General features: G+C 42.8%; 1 protein-coding gene across 1 annotated transcript in view; it reads left to right on the top strand.

Moving 5' to 3' along the window:
• The window catches only part of CPB1 (carboxypeptidase B1), a gene marked incomplete at both ends in the record, with an annotated part of 38,675 nt that extends 29,306 nt beyond the window's left edge, over window positions 1-9,369 (top strand). The window contains 2 exons of the mRNA XM_079767365.1: window positions 7,350-7,434; window positions 9,182-9,369. Coding sequence (XP_079623491.1) covers window positions 7,350-7,434; window positions 9,182-9,369 — 273 coding nt within the window. The remainder of the gene's footprint in view (window positions 1-7,349; window positions 7,435-9,181) is intronic.
• Between the last annotated feature and the right edge of the window lie 7,962 nt (window positions 9,370-17,331).

Below are 17,331 nucleotides of genomic sequence, written 5' to 3'. Positions count from 1 at the left end.
CACACACACACAAAAAAAAAATTCTGGACTTTGAAACTTCAGCTGACTCATGCTTCACATTTTCCTTGAATTTTAAAGAGCTTAAAAATATGTCTGTAGATCAGCCAAAGAAAAAATTTGGTTTACATCAGTGAAAACATTCTCATACTCCCCATGGGCTCTGCTGAGATAGACAGGTCCTCTCTCCTAGCCAAGCTGTCCCTAACTCCTTGCCTTTCTCAAATCTCAGGGCTTTGCAACAAGAGCTTGTGCTTGTTTACCCTCTTTGTTTTTCCCAGAAACACATTTGTTTTTTAAAGTCCCAAAGGCCTTCTCCTCAGCGCTGGCTTCTCCTTTTGCACCAAAATTACAAAAGTTAAATTTCTCATTGGTCCCTTGGTGTGAGTTCCCCATTATCTCAAGACAGAAGGAAGGAAACTGCAGTTAAAGATCATTTTGATGCTTCCATGATCACATGTCTTCCCCCAGAGGGATGGTTAAACTCAAGTGAGAAACAAGGTTCTGAAGGAAATGTCCTTTGAATTGGTTTAAAGCCCTTGTCAGTTTGGGGCCTCTGTTTTCTATACTAGAATAAAGGACCAGAGGAAGATTAGAAGGTAGCCTCCCTTCATGACACTGACTGTGTGCAGGGAGGCTGCAATGAGGACCACAAGCACAGTCCTAAGTCAGGAGCTCCCTGATCACATGTCACCTGGAGACACAGGTCAGTGGGAAGAAAATCCCTCACTCTATTCCTCTCACCCTGGAGCTCAGAGCCTGGGGAACCATTATACTAATTGGTCTTTTGTCTCTTGGGCTTTGAGTTAGATGTGACACTATAGACTGTCACTGTCTTTTGCTGTATGACCAAGGCCTCTTTCTAAGAAAACAGGTGACAAAGAGAACATGCATAAGATGTGGTAGGAAACTCATCTAAGGATTAATAAAGGCTGGCCATGTTTGGCCTTGACTGAAAGCAAAGTTCTCTCTGAGGCTGGTTTATATTTAGCTTTCTTCTGTTCTTTACAATTGGTAAAACCAGCTCCAGCAACACTTCTTTTAAAGTATTCCAAGGCCACAAGGAGAAGTGAAAAAGAGCACAGATTTGAAGCAAGAAGAACCTATCTCAGATCAGCCATTTACCAGGAACGCATGCCCTCGGGCAAGTTCTTTTATCCTCTCTGAGTTTCAGTTCTTTTATCTGAAAAATGGGGATAAAAATATCTAGCTCTTATCAAGAGTTCTTTGTAAAGTCTAAGGTTTATGTAAATGTTAGTTCTCATTTTGAACCTATCGAGCAAAGATGTAACATGTCCCTCAAATAACAGGTTGTATAGAAAGTGTCATTAATTGGAGTTTTTCAAGATGTGGATCACACTCTGATGAGCTATTCCTTCTGTGGGTCTTTAGTTAACTTTCTTCATCCCTTTATACAGAGCCAGACAGGGAAAGGAGTTACCACTCTAACATTTTAGCAAATGCAGGAAAGCCCCCTCCCCCGCAGCCCCTCTCTCCTACTCCTGGCAGGGGTTAGTCACTAGCTTAGTTGAAACATCCCCACCAAGCACACTGCCCCCCATGGCATTCTATTCTGCTAGAAAATTCCATGTCGATGAAATGTGGACAGATAATGTTGGGAAGATAAATGACTAACATTTGTGAAAGTATTTGAACTCTTCAAAAGAAAAGACCCACACTGATTCCAAAGATTTTTGTTAAGATCACTGGAATTTAAAAGATGATATTTTGGTTGACTAATGTCAGTTCCAACTTTTTTGTCTCTTGGTATTGAGGGGCTAAGAGAAAGGGTCCATAGATTTCATTTTTAAAAATTAATAGAAATAAGTAAAGTCCATAGCAGAGGTCAATGCCATCAGTACCTGGTACTGCCTGCCACCCTCCCCACAAGCATCCCAATCTCCATTCAGGCAAGTCACAGTTCAGCCTTTGCAGAGCTCAGCACTCTGTAGCCCCTTCCAAATCAGGCCCATCTATAATGCCCCGAAGTCTCAGAATTAGACTCAATCAACCAACCATGTGGTAGGTGCTATGCAACCTACTGAAGATACAAAATGAATAGCCAAGAATCCCTCCTCACAAGGAGATTAAATGCCAAAAAGAAGTTGTAGTATTTCTCTCTTTTCTGCGTCCATATCCATCACGGAAAAGGAAACAGTCCAGTTGCTGAGTGGAGGAGCTGGGGATTAAGAAATTAAAGAAAGAAAGAGACCAAGAAGCAGATTTGAAAGCTGGGAGCTGGGTGGGATGCCATCTTTCCTCTCTGATGGAGAGGCTGCACCATGACCAGAGCCACACAGCACATTTATTTTAAAGGCCTAGATTTACATATCTAGTCCCGCCCCTGCTGACACCTGGGCTACTATGAAGTCAGAACTGATTAACATGTCCAGCCTCATTGGGGAAGCATGTTCCCAGGGCGTGACTCGGCCTACGCCCTGAGTTCAGCTGACGATAATTAAGGAAATTGCCCATGTGTCTTCCCAGGCGGCCCTCTACAGAAGTTATTACAGCAGAGTTGCTAACGTAAAAACATTCAAACCTGTAAAGAATTTTTGTGAGTTTATTTGAGCCAAACTGTTGACAATTGCCTGGAAGCAGTATCTCAACGGATTGGGATAATGCTCCAGAGAATGGCAGTTTTTTCATCTATTTTTATACATTGCAATCAAAGGAGGGGACGTAGGTGGGTTACATAAAGTCCATTGGTGATAGACTAGAAAGGTGGGAGAAAGCAAAGCAGAGAAACCTCTGCGATTGGATGAAAAGCAAAATGATAGACACATACTTAGGTGGGTGCAGGACAGTTAACAGTCAACAGTTAACATGATAACAATAACAATGAAGGAATTTGTGGTATCTGTTCTGGTGCCCAGGCACATTAGGTTGTGCCCCAAGGGGTCCAGAAAAAGGAAGTTACAGGTTACCCAGACATTTAAAGGATATGTTATCATAGATGCAAAAGGAGAGATAGGCTCGGTTAAGGTAAAGGTTGACTTTGTCAGTGAAGATACGGGCCTAGGATGTGACTATCCACCATAACTGCTTTTATTTTTTATTTTTTATTTTTTTTAATTTCTTTATTGATTAAGGTGTCACATATTTGTCCTCATCCCCCCATTCCCATCCCACACCCCTCCCCATGGATGCCCCAACCCTCTGTTGAACTTAAGCATTGGTTAGGCTCATATGCATGCACACAAGACCTTTGGTTGATCTCTCCCCCCTCCCCCCACCCTCCCCTATCCTCCCTCTGAGGCCCGATAATCCGATCGATGCCTCCTTGTTTCTGGTTCTGTTCTTGTTCATCAGTCTATGTTGTTCATCATTTCCCCACCATAACTGCTTTTAGATAAAGTTTAATTTCAGACCATCCTTTGTGGTTACTTTGGGTCTTTGAGTTTGCAAGACTGTCATGCAGGCCTCCCCTGAGCTCGTCAGGTCAGCATGTGGCCCCTTTCATCCACAGAGTGATAGGAACTCTAATAGAGAATGAGCCCTCACAAGAGAGGGGCGCTCAGTGCTCCCTAAGAGAGTTTTGGCAGCTTTGCAAAGAAGGTGACACTAAAATTGAAACTTGAAGAACAATAGCATGTGAATCATGTGGACAAGGAAGGAAAAGAGAGTCCAACAAAGGGAGAAGGATACCCAAGGTCAAGGAGGTAAGGAGAGGCAGGAATGAGTTCAGGGAACCCTAGCTAGTAAGGGACAGGGGGAGGCACAGCCAGTGATGCAACCTGAGAGAAAAGGGAGGGACTAGCCCAAACTCTTACACCAAGAAAGAAGAAGAGTGAGAGCCACTGACAGGTGTGATGAGGAGGTAGATGTCCAGATGAGAGAGCAAACGCAGACTAGGTGAGCCAACGCTAAGGCCCAAACTAAATGTTCCTGCGGTGTGCAGAGCGACAGAGCAAAATGACTGCAATTTTAAGATAACATCAAGCTGAGATAGTGCTTCAGTATCAAAGGCACAGCAACTGTTTCAGAAAAGGCAAATTGAACTTTTGTGTGACTCTAACGGTAGTTATGGATAAACTAGAGGCCCAGTGCATGATTTAATCATGCACCTGGTGCACCAGCGGGCTGTCCGCCGGTGCCCCAGGCCTTCCGAAAGCCTCCGGTGCTGCGGAGGCTTTCGAAAGGCCTTGCGCCGGAGCAGACAGGCGGCCAGGTCCCCCGCTTTGGCCTTTGATCGCGGGGGACCTGTCCGGCTGTCCGCAGGCGCCCAAGGCCTTCCGAAAGCTTCCGGCGCTGCGGAGGCTTTCGAAAGGCCTTGCGCCGGAGCAGACAGGCGGCCAGGTCCCCCGCTTTGGCCTTTGATCGCGGGGGACCTGTCCGGCTGGCTGTCCGCAGGCGCCCCAGGCCTTCCGAAAGCCTCCGGCGCTGCGGAGGCTTTCGAAAGGCCTTGCGCCGGAGCAGACAGGCGGCCAGGTCCCCCGCTTTGGCCTTTGATCGCGGGGGACCTGTCCGGCGCCCCAGGCCTTCCGAAAGCCTCCGGCAGCCATGGTACAGACGCTGAGCTCGCGGCGCCAGAGGCGCCGCGAGCTCAGCGTCCTTCTGGCCCAATCAGCTACCCCGGCCACCCTGAGTCCCGCCCCCTGCGCCTCCTGCTGGCCCAATCGTGGGCGTAGCGGAGTGATGGTAATTTACATATTACCATTTTATTATGTAGGATTGATAACTTAATTAAATCAAAAGAAGTGACATATCATGAGCAGGCCCCTTAGGTTTTGTTGGATAACTCAAATATTGTTATACCAATAAATATATTGAGAGACTTGAAGGTCAACTGACACACAGGAGTTCAGTAGATGATGACAATGATCTTCTTGTCTTAAATCTTCTCTAGTCTTCATAACTTTTCACATTTGGAACTAACCCTGAAGAATCATATCTGGGTTTTTTCCCCAGCTTTATTGAGACATAACTGACATATAACATTGTGTAAGTGTAAGGTGTACAATATGATGATTTAATACATGTACATATTGTGAAACATTTGCCACATTGGCCAACACATCCTTTACCTCACAGAATGATGATGTTGCAGTTATTGTCATGAAGAGAACATTAAAGCTTTCCTCTCATAGCAACCTTCAAGTGTTCAATACAGTATCTCTAACTATAGTCATGTTGTTGTACCTTAGATCACCAGAAATTTTAGAGTCATATTCCTACTAAATAAAAGTAGTAATTCAAGGCTTATGGAAAGAAAAATAGAACAGATAAAAAACCTGAAAAAGGTAACTAGGGAATAAATAAAAGGTTTTTAGAATCAGAGATTCTGCCTTACAAAAAAGATAACTAGAGATGTCCTTGGGTAATGGCAAGTTAGAGAAATTGTAGAACAGTAAAAAAACATACTGTTTACCTACCAAAAGAATGAGTACCTCCCCATGTTTCACATCTCTAAAAGATGGTTTGAAATCTATCCGGAGTGTGATGCAATGTTTATAGACTATTTCGATTCTATTGGGCAATAGGCCCTACACTAACTCGTGGCAAGAAGACCTGACTCCAGTGTGGGTGAGAATAAGATTGAACAGGAACTAGACAGATCACATCAGTAAAGAGGCCATGCAGAAAGAGAAATCATATATCAGTTTAGCAGTTTAGGAAAAAAGGAAATTTTCAACTTAGTGTCCAAAAGTCTGAGAATAATATATTAATTCCAAAAAGCTGATTACATCAATTCAATCAACCAAACCAGAAAATCATGATTTAAGTTTTATACTTCTTTTTAAATTTTCTAATTTACCACTTGGTTGATGAAGCATTCACTCTTTGGGAGCTGGAATCCTTGAAGTCTTATAGGACGTGCCCTCAGCAGTTTTACATCAGACTCTATTAAACGGGTTTTAATAGAAAAAGAACTAAGGGAAGTTGCTACTTTGTAAATAGAATTATTCTGATTTCATCACCAACCTCAGTTTTCCAAGCATTTGTACAAGTCATGATAATGATGCCAACGTGTGAAATATAGCCAGTTTCACAACCAGAGTGAATTGTGGCTTTTTCTCTTATAGTAAACAGTCAGATTTTCAAATCTGTATTCCCCAGACAGCCTAAGCAGGCCTTGCTTTCCAAATGATTCCTTTAAATAGGCAGTGCATCAGAGGATGCTAGGGCCTCTATAGTGCAGGGAGGAGCTGGGAACAGAACCCTTCTCCCTGGGGAACTGAGTGGAGTGGCAGGAGGGCAATAGGTCTTTTGAGAGGGTGATGCTATTTCTAAGAAAAAAAGAATACATGTAAGTTAACATTTCCTAATTTTTTATTCTAGAATTCAAATATTCTGCATTTTGAAATAGAATAAATATTCTCTAATTTCTCAATCTCAAACTCTTCCAAGCCAGAACTGCCCACATCCTTGGAACTGCCAATGCTTAAACAGCTCTGTGCTGGCACTGAGCGCAGCACTGACCCTCAGTCATTCACACGTGTAGTTTCTGCTGCTCCTGCCCCACCTCCCACAGTCCCGTCATCACTTTATCTTGGCTTTATAACCTGCTGTTTCCAGGTGGTTTTGGTTTGGAGTTATTTTGTGTGCATTTGACTTTGTTTGTTTGTCTAATAACCATAAAACCTCACGGCCTCCTTTCTCTTTCAAGCTCCAGAGATAAGATAAGTTTGTCAAACTAATCCTTAGACAAGACCTAATTTTTACTTCACAATGACATTTTATAATGTCAATAAATATGATATCTGGGACAGTTACAGATTTCTATAAGCCTCATTTGTCTAGCCTGAAGTAAGGTTTAAAAAAAATTTTTTTAACAAGCCTAAATAAGAATTCCAGAAAAAAGAAAAAAGCCAACTAAGTTCTATGTAAATAAAAAAGAAAATTAAGCAAAAGATTTTCCTGTGACTAAAACAGAGCTTATTCCTAGAACTCATGCTTTATTGTAACAGTAATTTAAAATAAATAAAGGACCTAATTCCAAATAATTGGGTAAGAAGAGTACTGACCATCCTCAGAGTTCCAACAAATAGTTAACTAAACAACCTCTAAGTGACAAACCCTGGACTAGACCCTGGGGACGCTGAGTTAAAGACAGAAAAAGTCACTGAGGACTTAAAGGCCAGCAAATGGTGTTGACAGAGTATGACCACTCTGTAGGACAGATGGAAGCTCTGAGTGACTGCTTGGGGCATTGGGAAAAGGCATCCTGTCAAGGCAGTCATTGGGGTCCCATGACCAAGTTAGCTGGAAAACTGGAATGGGTGCTAAAGGAGTATAAAATGTTAATGGAACTATGACTGTCCTCAAAACAACATGTGGGCGTTTGTTTGTTTTTGGTTTGTCAGTGTGTGTTCTGGTTTCTTACTCTCTTGCTGCTGGTTCTTTTGCAGAATGCCCTGGCTAAAGCCACTGTGAAGGAGCTGGCCACGCTGCACGGCACCAAGTACACTTATGGCCCAGGAGCCACCACCATCTGTGAGTCTCAGCTTCGGCTTCGGAACTGTGCAGGGAGAGCCCGTGCCTAAGAAGGCGATAATGGCTCCCAGAGCCTTTTCTTTCTGATCATTTAAAGCATGTGGTTTTGCCTCGGGGTGAATTTTTTATGAAATTTTTTATGTCATCAGTTTCTGTTCAGAAAAAGAGAGAAAAGTATATTGCTTTTAACACACGTAAACAGTCACTCTCTATAAACACCTATTGAGCACCTACCATGTGCCAGACCTTACTGGGTGCTGGGGAAGAAAGGAAGGGTGGAGAGGAGGAAAGAGGGAAGGAGAAAGGGGAGGAAGGGGCCAGCGCAGTCTTCAAAGTACCCACAGCGGGGAGGGAGGGAGGAACTGTGGACAGGGGTGAGCTAAGTGCTGGCCAGAGGGAGCACAAGGAGAGCACCCCAAGGAGTCACCAGCCCAGCCTCGCGTCAGGGGTGATTGCCCAGGCGATGGTACAGAAGCTTCATCTGCAAGGACAGTTGCTGGAGGAAAGCGTAGGAGGGAGGCTACTTCAGGCTCAAGCCAGTCAGTCGGGTGCGCAAACAAGTGACATGAGACATGCATGCAGCAGGAGAATGAGGTGGGGGCTGGACCCCAGAGCCTTGGAGTCACTAGAAAGGCACATTCTGCAGGCTCTGTTTTCAAAATCTAGCAATATTGTTCCCTGCCTTTGCATGATTTCTTTTGCCCCAGTTATAAAAGGACTGGAAATAAAAGGGAAAAGACCAGGTCCTACCATCAAGCCCCCCCTGCACCCCACCCCCCAGCCCCATGCAGTGTGAGAGGCTCCAATCCTAAGGCTTTAAAAATGAAAAAAAAAGCTTTATGTAGAATACAGTTCTCTGTATTGTCCTTTTTAAAACTGCTCTGAGTCAGACGGCATGTACTATTACCTTAAGGGGTTCTAGCAGAAATAACCCACCTATTCATATACTGAGAATTTCTTGTATATTTTATTCAACCTAGTACAGTGAGGTTTGTGATTCTACTACAAGGTCTGGGAGGGCAGAGGCCACGGCTTTCCTTTGTCCTGACATCCCCAGAGTTGAGCCCATGGCCTGCTGCTCAGTGGGGGCTGTACGTCGTTGACTGAATTAAATAGATGAGTGAGTGAGTGAATGAATGAATGAATGAACGAACAAACGAAAGAACAAGTGAATCAATAAATGAATTCATAATCCATGTGGCAGTGACACCACAGCTGTTATTGAATGAATGACTGGATGACTGCCTAATCCATGCAGGACAGAGGCCAGGCCCTGAGGAAACAAAAATGAAGGCACAGCCCTGCCCTCCAGCTGCTCCAGTTCTATCCTTCAGCGCAGTGGCCCCAGGGCTGAGAGTCCTCTCCTCTCACCAGTCACCATGCAGCTTTTCTTACTTTCCTGGCAGAAACATATTTTTTTCCAAGAAATTATATATATATTAAACAAATCACATGCTATATAGCATACTTTACCACAGCATACAAGCACACTGAGTAGTTTATACATTACAATTACATACTTCCTAGGGTAGTAAACACCATCATTCCCACAAAGGAGGCTTAGCGGCAACAATGGTCTAATTTTTAAAAATAGCCTTTATATCTTTATGATCCAGTTTACTAGGCAAGCAGCCTACCTATATTATTTTGCACAGTGAAACATTTGTAACTATAAAAGGAAGCTGGCATTTTTTAAAATTTCCTTCCTAGATGTAAAGATTTGTTTTCTGCTGTTTGCACATTTCAGATCCTGCTGCTGGAGGCTCTGACGACTGGGCTTATGACCAAGGAATCAAATATTCCTTCACGTTTGAATTGCGGGATAAAGGCAGATACGGCTTTGCCCTTCCTGAATCCAAGATTCGGCCAACCTGCGAGGAGACGATGCTGGCGATCAAGCACATCGCCAACTACGTCCTGGAGCATCCGTACTAGTCGAGCATCTGAAAACCTTAGTTCAAAATGCTCACTGTTTCTTTTCTACCTTGAATTATCATTTCTGTTTGCCTGGATATTTCCAGATCCCAATTCTTCTTTTAAGCTTCTGAGTCTATTACATTAGTTGGAAAAAGTAATAATAAAAGTGAATCACTATCATCAGAAAACTTGACAGATTGCCTACTTCTTTGGGGAAAAAATGAAGTGAACAAATGACTAAGTAAGCTGTGCACAGTAATGAAGTCGGTCCACTGCACACGGGAGTTAAAGCCCTCTGGCCAAAACGGGCAGAGCACAGAGATGCGCAGGTTATGAAGGGGGCTTTCGAGGAAGAATAGATGTAAGGGGAAATTTTGGGTCATAAACCATAGTATAGGTGAAAAGACCCCATCTTGGTTTTGCTTTCATCTCATGCAACTCATTCAAGTTATTTTATGAGCTGTGTGCTATTTGCCAAGCCCTTTGCTAAGCAATTGGGAACAGAGTAATGAAAAAGAAAGATAACATTTCTGCCCTCAGTGGTTGTATAGACCATGTGGAAAGACAGACATGAAACAAATAGTTATTTAACTTGTTATTTAATAATCCATTAATTTACATGAAGCAAGTAAGTGCTGGACAAACTGCATTAAAAAAATATATAACAACAACATTAAAAGGTCTGCCGACCTGATGTGGGGAGAAGGCTCTCTCAGGAAGCACGGAGACCTGAAGAATTAAGTCACAATTAGCTGATGAAAAGAGCACCCCTACCAGGCCCTGTGACTCTTCAGAACCTGAGAGAAGAAGCCAGAGATGGTGAAACTTTAGAGAGCTGAGCAAAGAAAGGCCTGTGTGTGGGCTGAGGAAGGAGTAGGGACTCTATTAGGCAGGCCATCTTAAGGATTTGGAACATTGGTCTAGGAACAATGGAAAGCAATGAAAGGCATTAAGTTGTAAATGACACGATCAGTTTTTAAAACACCCACCAGGCTAAGGTGTGGAATGCAGACTAGAAGTAAAACAAGAGGTACCGGGAACCCTGGCTGCACAAAAAATCAGTCTAGAAATTGAAGTTTTCCAGAATTAGAACTGGACATGCTAATGGTAAAGTATATTGTGCAAAGTGCAAATTTTAAAATAATGTGTATTTCTTAATAGTTTGGGAACATCTCTTATTCTAAAACCATAGAATGAAATATTAGTTCATTGTTTTCTATGTGGATTCAAGGAAAGTAGAATTCCACATCCAGCATACTAGTAATATGTTGAAATATCTATGACAGTGCACTTTCCAAAAAAAAGAATTCTAGTTTGTGCTCACCACCAAGAGCACACAACAGAATAAACAGATATTGACAATGTTGTGCACCTGAAACTTACATAATGTTATTAACCAGTGTTTCCTCAATAGAAAATTTAATTTTTAAAAAATTATAGTATATGACAGAAAACAAAACAAAAAAGCATCTTTTGAAGTCACAACAGTTTGTTTAGAAGTTGTCAAGCCGAAGAAAGGTTAATTGCATTCATTGTCCACTAGATGGTAGCAGTGAAGTTGCTACAATTTCTCAAGCAATCATCAAAATAATTTAGTAATACATTATTTAAATAAGATAAAACGATCTTAGCCATGATGGCTCAGTGGTTGAACATCAGCCTATGTACCTGGATATCATGGTTGGATTCCGGTCAGGGCATATGCCCAGGCTGTGGGCTCAATCCCCAATAGGGGGCATGCAGGAAGCAGCCAATCAATGATTCTCTCTCATCATTGATGTTTCTATCTCTCTCTCCCTCTCCCTTCTGCTCTGAAATCAACAAAAACACATTTCTTTAAAAAAAAGAAGAAAATAAAAAAAAGACATCCTTTCCCTGGGTGGTTGAGTTAGTTGGAATATCATCCCATGCACCAAAAAGTTGCAGGTTTCAGTCACAGGTCAAGGAGCATACAGGAGGCAACTAATCAATGTTTCCCTCACATTGATGTTTCTCTCTCTCTTTCTCTCCCTTCCTCTCTCTCTAAGAATTCATAATAATAAAAGCTTAATATGCTAATTAGACCAGACAGCCAAATGACCTTCTGGACATCATTCCGGACAAAGCCACGGAGGTGGGGCCAAGAGAGAGGTGGTTAGGGGCGATCAGGCGGGCAGGCAGAGTGGTTAGGGGCAATCAGGCAGGCAGGCAGGACAGCAGTTAGGAGCCAGCAGTCCTGGATTGCAAGAGGGATCCCGGATATTGAGAGAGGGTGCAGGCCGGGCTGAGGGACTCTCCCCCTCCACCCTCCTGCCTCCTGTGCACAAATTTCATGTGCCAGGCCTCTAGTTAATTTAATAATATTAATTAAAAAAACATATCTCTGATAAGGATTAAAGAAAGAGAGAGAGAGAGAGATATCCTTAAGGGAAAAATAAGAAATTCCCATAAATTAGTAAACAATACTGATGGTAATTTAAAAACAGATGTAATTAGCTAAATTATCTTTCCCCATTCTATATTTAAGTCATATCCATGTTGTGAATTGGAAAGCTAGCTCAACCGCAGTTACCTGAGTGGAGTGTTCTTGCTGGAGGTATGTCATTGAATCGCAGATAGTTCCCCAAATTGCTCCCTTACCTTGCCTCTATGGGATGCTATAGCCCAAAGTTCAGAAATCATGTGGGTACTAGTAAATTATAAAGAACCCTCCAAAGTCTCTAATTGAGTGTTTTAAAATAGAAAGTATGAATATAGATGGGTTTTTCTAAAATTACAAGAAATTTTTTAAAAGAATAAGAATTGGGAAAGCAAATACACAAATATTCTCATTTAAAATCCCATGTATCCAACATTTTTCTGCACTGGAAACATTTTTGCTATATCTCTTGCCAACGTTAACAGCTAACTGGCTTAGAGCGTCACTTGCCTGAGCTAAACTGAAAAAAAAAGAAAAAAGAAAACAAAAACAGAAAGAGGAGTCTGCTGTAATCCTTCCCAATGCAATGGTGCCGCATGCCTGCCTGCACAGCTGACCTGAGACTGCCGAGGGCCCCAGCCCAGGCTTGCCCACCCAGGAGCCCCTGTCTGTGGGGCACCTCTCCTCCTCCCTTCTTTAACTTACTCCAGCTTGAGAGCCCAGCTGTGAGGCTCTCCTTCAGTTCCACACTCTCATCTCCTCCAAAACAGCAATTAACCAACAGCACAAGAATGGCCTCTGAATCTTTCTTTCTCTAATAGTTTGACTACAAAATAGAAAGACTGGTTTTCCAGTCTGGATTATTGAAGTTCTACATTCCTGGTATCACATTCCATGTATTCATCTGCTTTTGCCAGCTAACCTATAGGAACTGGTCAGAGAGAATTTCAGTTAGTTGGGTACCAGATGGGGTCTTGATGATCCTCTCAGATCATTTCATTTAAGAAGATAGTCATTCTCCCCTAGCCAGGTCCCACTCTGCATGAATCGTATACTCAGGTCTCTGTCCAGAGATGTTACCTTTGCTGCAAGGAAGGAAGGAAGGCACATTTCTCTCCAGCATTTTGCAGGGCAGTTTTGTTTCAATGTTAAGAATCAAAAAAAAAAAAAAGAATCCAACATTCACAATTAAAGGTAACAAATCTTTCTTTCACCATATCCTTATGAAATATATAAAGGTGTTCAGAAGTTTGTTGGATTCTATTTGAAGACATAATTACTGGAAAGATTCTACTAATGACAAAACAATTTTGACTTTCATTTTTTAAGAGATTTTTCTTATAGCAATAATGTCTAAAATATGCAGAAAAGCATAGTTTAAAAAAAGAATGTGGTTTTAAAACTGTGGTTAGACATATACTACTGAAAAATCCTAGGAGTATAAAGATCCAGAAAGATGGGAAATTATTGCTATGTGAAGCATTCAATTTTACAACTCTTTTCAAAGAAATTAATTTAACCTATGAAACATATTGTCTTATGTAGCCAATCCTGAAATAATATGATATCCAACAGCTATCCTACCCCATACTTTTGCCAAGAACTTTTATAAATCTTGCTGCAGTAACATAAAGTTGTACTGAATTATGCTTGCCAAGAAATCATACCCATTCTGAGAAAAAGCTCCAGTATATTTTTAAGATCCATCTATTGTACAATTCCTCAGAGGCAAAATAGATTGGGGAGAAGTGGCAGGTCTTAAAAGCATCACATATCCATGTGATTTGTCAATATGCAAGATATGAACAAGTCAAAGATTTATTTATAATCAGAGTCTTATCCTGAGAAATATCAGGATCCTTCAAACATTTATTTAGATCCCAAAAGAAAATAGAAGTGTCATTCCCACTTGACCTAAAAATATATAGATAGAAGCCTTTTCCACACAGTTTTAAAACTAGTCACACAGAAAAAGGCTTCCAAAAAAAAGTCAGAATGTCAGAATTAATGGTGATTTCTATTTTCTTCTTCCAACTTTTTAATAATTTGTTAAGTTATTTTCAATGGGCATTTATTACTTTTAGAATAGAAAATGAAACTCCAAAAAGCGAAGCTACTACATAAAAAAAAAAAATCTTGAAGTAGTCCCTATTGAAACAAACATAGAGAGATATTTCACCCCCAAAGGTTGCAGCAGGTACTTTAGTCTAGCATGTGATACATGCTGGTGCTCATCAGTGCTGCAGCACCTGAGGCCAGTTGTAAGTCTGTTTACAGAATCTGACAATTTCATCACTACCGAGAGGTCACGGCATGTCTTTTGGTACCTACCATCCTCCACATCCCTTACATATGCCCTCTCATTTAGGCCTCACAGCCACTTTTATTTTTTAATTTAAATTCTTTATTATTGAAAGTATTATACACTGAGTGGCCAGATTATTATAATCTCTGAACGCAGAATTCCTGCATGGGTGGGGTCCGGCCAGCCTGGACAGGGGAAGGGGACATGGGCAGTTGGCCGGCCTGCCTGCTGGTCGAACTCCTGGTTGAGGGAACAATTTGTATATTAGCCTTTTATTATATAGGATGTACACTGAGTGGCCATATTATTATGCATTCAGAGATCATCATAATCTGGCCACTCAGTGTATATGTCTCCTTTTTCACTCATTGACCTCTCCTGGGCCACTCCCACCCCCCAGCAAAAGCCCTCACCCCACTATTGTCTGTGTCCATTGGTTATGTGGAAACAGCCTAAGTGCCCATCAGCAGATGAGTGGATTAAAAAACTATGGTACTTTTACTACATAATGGAATACTATGCTGCTTTAAAAAAGAAAGAACTCTTACCATTTGCAACAGCATGGATGGACCTGGAGAACATTATGCTAAGTGAAATAAGCCAGTCACAGAAGGATAAATACCACATGATCTCACTTATTTGTGGACGATATTGAACAATGTAAATTGATGAACAAAAATAGATCCAGAGACATAGAAACATTGAACAGACCTTCAAACCTCAGAGGGAAGGCAGGGGAGAGTGGGGGAGTTGCGGGGGGGGGGGGGGGGGGCAAGTAAGAGATCAACCATAGCTACTTTTAAAAGTCCCATTTGCATCCCCATTTTATAGATAAGAATGACTAGGAAGCTTGCTCAAGGTAAAGTAGCCACAGTTTGGGAGCTACTCTGAGGTTATATCTGCCAAGCTCTTTATTTTTCTCTGTACCCTGCCAAACATTCTCTTAGAAACAATGAAACAAGTATTTGCTTTGGGAGTTCTAGTGCTGATGAGCTTGTCCAATGTCAAAAACATGAAACCATTTGTAAAACCCTCCTCTTCTTACCTGCAGGGGGGGCAAGGGGACCTTTGAAGGAATAAAAAAAAAAGTCTTACATTATATCGCACATCTATCAGATGGAGAGAAATTAAGCTATTGCTGCTAATAATAATATTAATAATATGCAACCATGACTCTGAGAAGTTTCATATATGACCATCTATACATTTGTCAATGTGAAGAGGTAGTTTTTTGTTTTGTTTTGTTGATAATCACCCGAGGATATTTTTCCATTGATTTTTTAGAGAGTGGGAGGGAGGGAAAAATAGAGAGAGAGGGATAGAGAGAGAGAGAGAGAGAGAGAAATCAAGGTGAGAGAGATACATCTATTGGTTCCTCCCTCATGCACCCTGACTGGGGCCTGGGATCAAACCAGCAACCCAGGTACGTGTACCCTTGACGAAGAATTGAACCCAAGACTCTTTGGTGCATGGGCCAATGCTCTAACCACTGATCCATGCCAGCCAGGGCTGAAGAGGTAGTTTTTAAAAGGAAATTCTAATAATTTCACTCACTGTGTTAGATTATCTATGATTCTGGGTAAAGGTATTGCCATCTCCCAAATCCTACCTAATAATAGACAAATATGCAAATTGACCATACCTCCAAAACACCCACAAGCCATGGCCACAAGCCACGCCCACCATCCAATCAGAGCGAGCATGCAAATTAACCCAAACCAAGATGGCTACAGCCACAGAGAGCAAGGTTTTCTAGGTAACAGAGGAAGCCAAGCTTTCCACCTGCCCTTGCCAGGCCTAAGCCTTCACTCAAGCTACAAAGTTTCAATTATAGAAGGTAAACAAATTCAAACAAATGGCAGCATAACAGAGCTTGAGAGAGCAGGCCAGGGTTGTCGCCGGCAACAGGGGAAGCAAAGCTTTCTGCACACCCTGGCCAGGCTCACCCGCTTAAGGCAACAAAGTTTCAATTATAACCCCAACAGAAATGGCTGCCAGCCTCGGAGGGAGCCCCAGGATTGGCTCCGCTCCAGGCTACAAAGTTTCCATTTTAGAAGGAAAATAAATTCCAGATACCAGGGCCTCCTCTTGGGTTGCCAGGGGGCATGGCCGGCCTGCAAACCACCACAGGCCCCTCGCTCAGGCCACCCCATGCCCCAAGGGAACCCCGACCTGATCTGGGACACCCTTCAGGGCAAACCAGCTGGCCCCCACCTCTGTACCAGGCCTCTATCCTATGTAATAAAAGAGTAATATACAGATTGATCATCACTGCAACACACAATGTAGCTGCCCCCATGTGGTCAAAGATCCTGCCCCCATGTGGACACAAGATGGCCACCACAAGATGACCAGCAGGAGAGGGCAGTTGAGAGGTACCCAGCCTGCAAGGGAGGGCAGTTGAGAAGGACCAGGCCTGCAAGGGAGGGCAGTTGGAGGTGATCAACCCTGCAGGAGAGGGCAGTTAGGGGTGACCAGGCCGGCAGAGGAGGGAAGTTGGGGGCAACCAGGCTGGCAGCAGAGTGGTTAGGGGGTGATCAGGCTGGCAGGCAGAAGCGGTTAGGGGCAATCAGGAAGGCAGGCAGGCAAGCAGTTGGGAGCCAGCAGTCCTGGATTGTGAGAGGGATGTCCGACTGCCCGTTTAAACGGGCAGTCGGACATCCCTTGAGGGGTCCCATATTGGAGAGGGTACAGGCTGGGCTGAGGGACAACCCCCCTCCGTGCACTAATTTCGTTCACCGGGCCTCTAGTAATCTATAATTAACTGAGTTGTGTTCAAGATGGAAGAAAATGCCTACCCCAAGAGACTGTTTAAAATGGCCTATTCATTAATTTTACTTTCAAAAAGCATTTACTAGGCACCTGCAGCATCCAGATCCTGAAGACAGCAGCCAATGTACAAAAATTTGAGCAACCATATTATGTTGCCCTCCAGGAGTCCTCAAGCTGCCTCTGAGGATAGAGGGAGAAGAAAGGAAGGAAAGGAGGTGGATGCTGTAGCTCTTTCTGTAATGTCATTTCACTTCCTTACAAAGAGAGGTACAGAGCAAATATGGCAAAAGTATCCTATCTAATAAAAGAGTAATATGCAAATTGACCATCACTCCAACACACAAGATGGCCACCCCCATGTGGTCAAAGATGGCTGCCCCTATGTGGACACAAGATGGCTGCCACAAGATGATCGGCAGAGGAGGGCAGTTGTGGACAGTTGGGGGTGACCAGGCCTGCAGAGGAGGGCAGTTGGGAGAGACCAGGCCTGCAAGGGAGGACAGGT

Source organism: Cnephaeus nilssonii (genome assembly GCF_951640355.1).
Source record: "Cnephaeus nilssonii genome assembly, chromosome: 3".
NCBI classification, from domain to species: Eukaryota; Metazoa; Chordata; class Mammalia; order Chiroptera; family Vespertilionidae; genus Cnephaeus; species Cnephaeus nilssonii.
The sequence above is the reverse complement of the archived record's forward strand: the minus strand, read 5'-3'. Positions and strand labels throughout refer to the sequence as shown.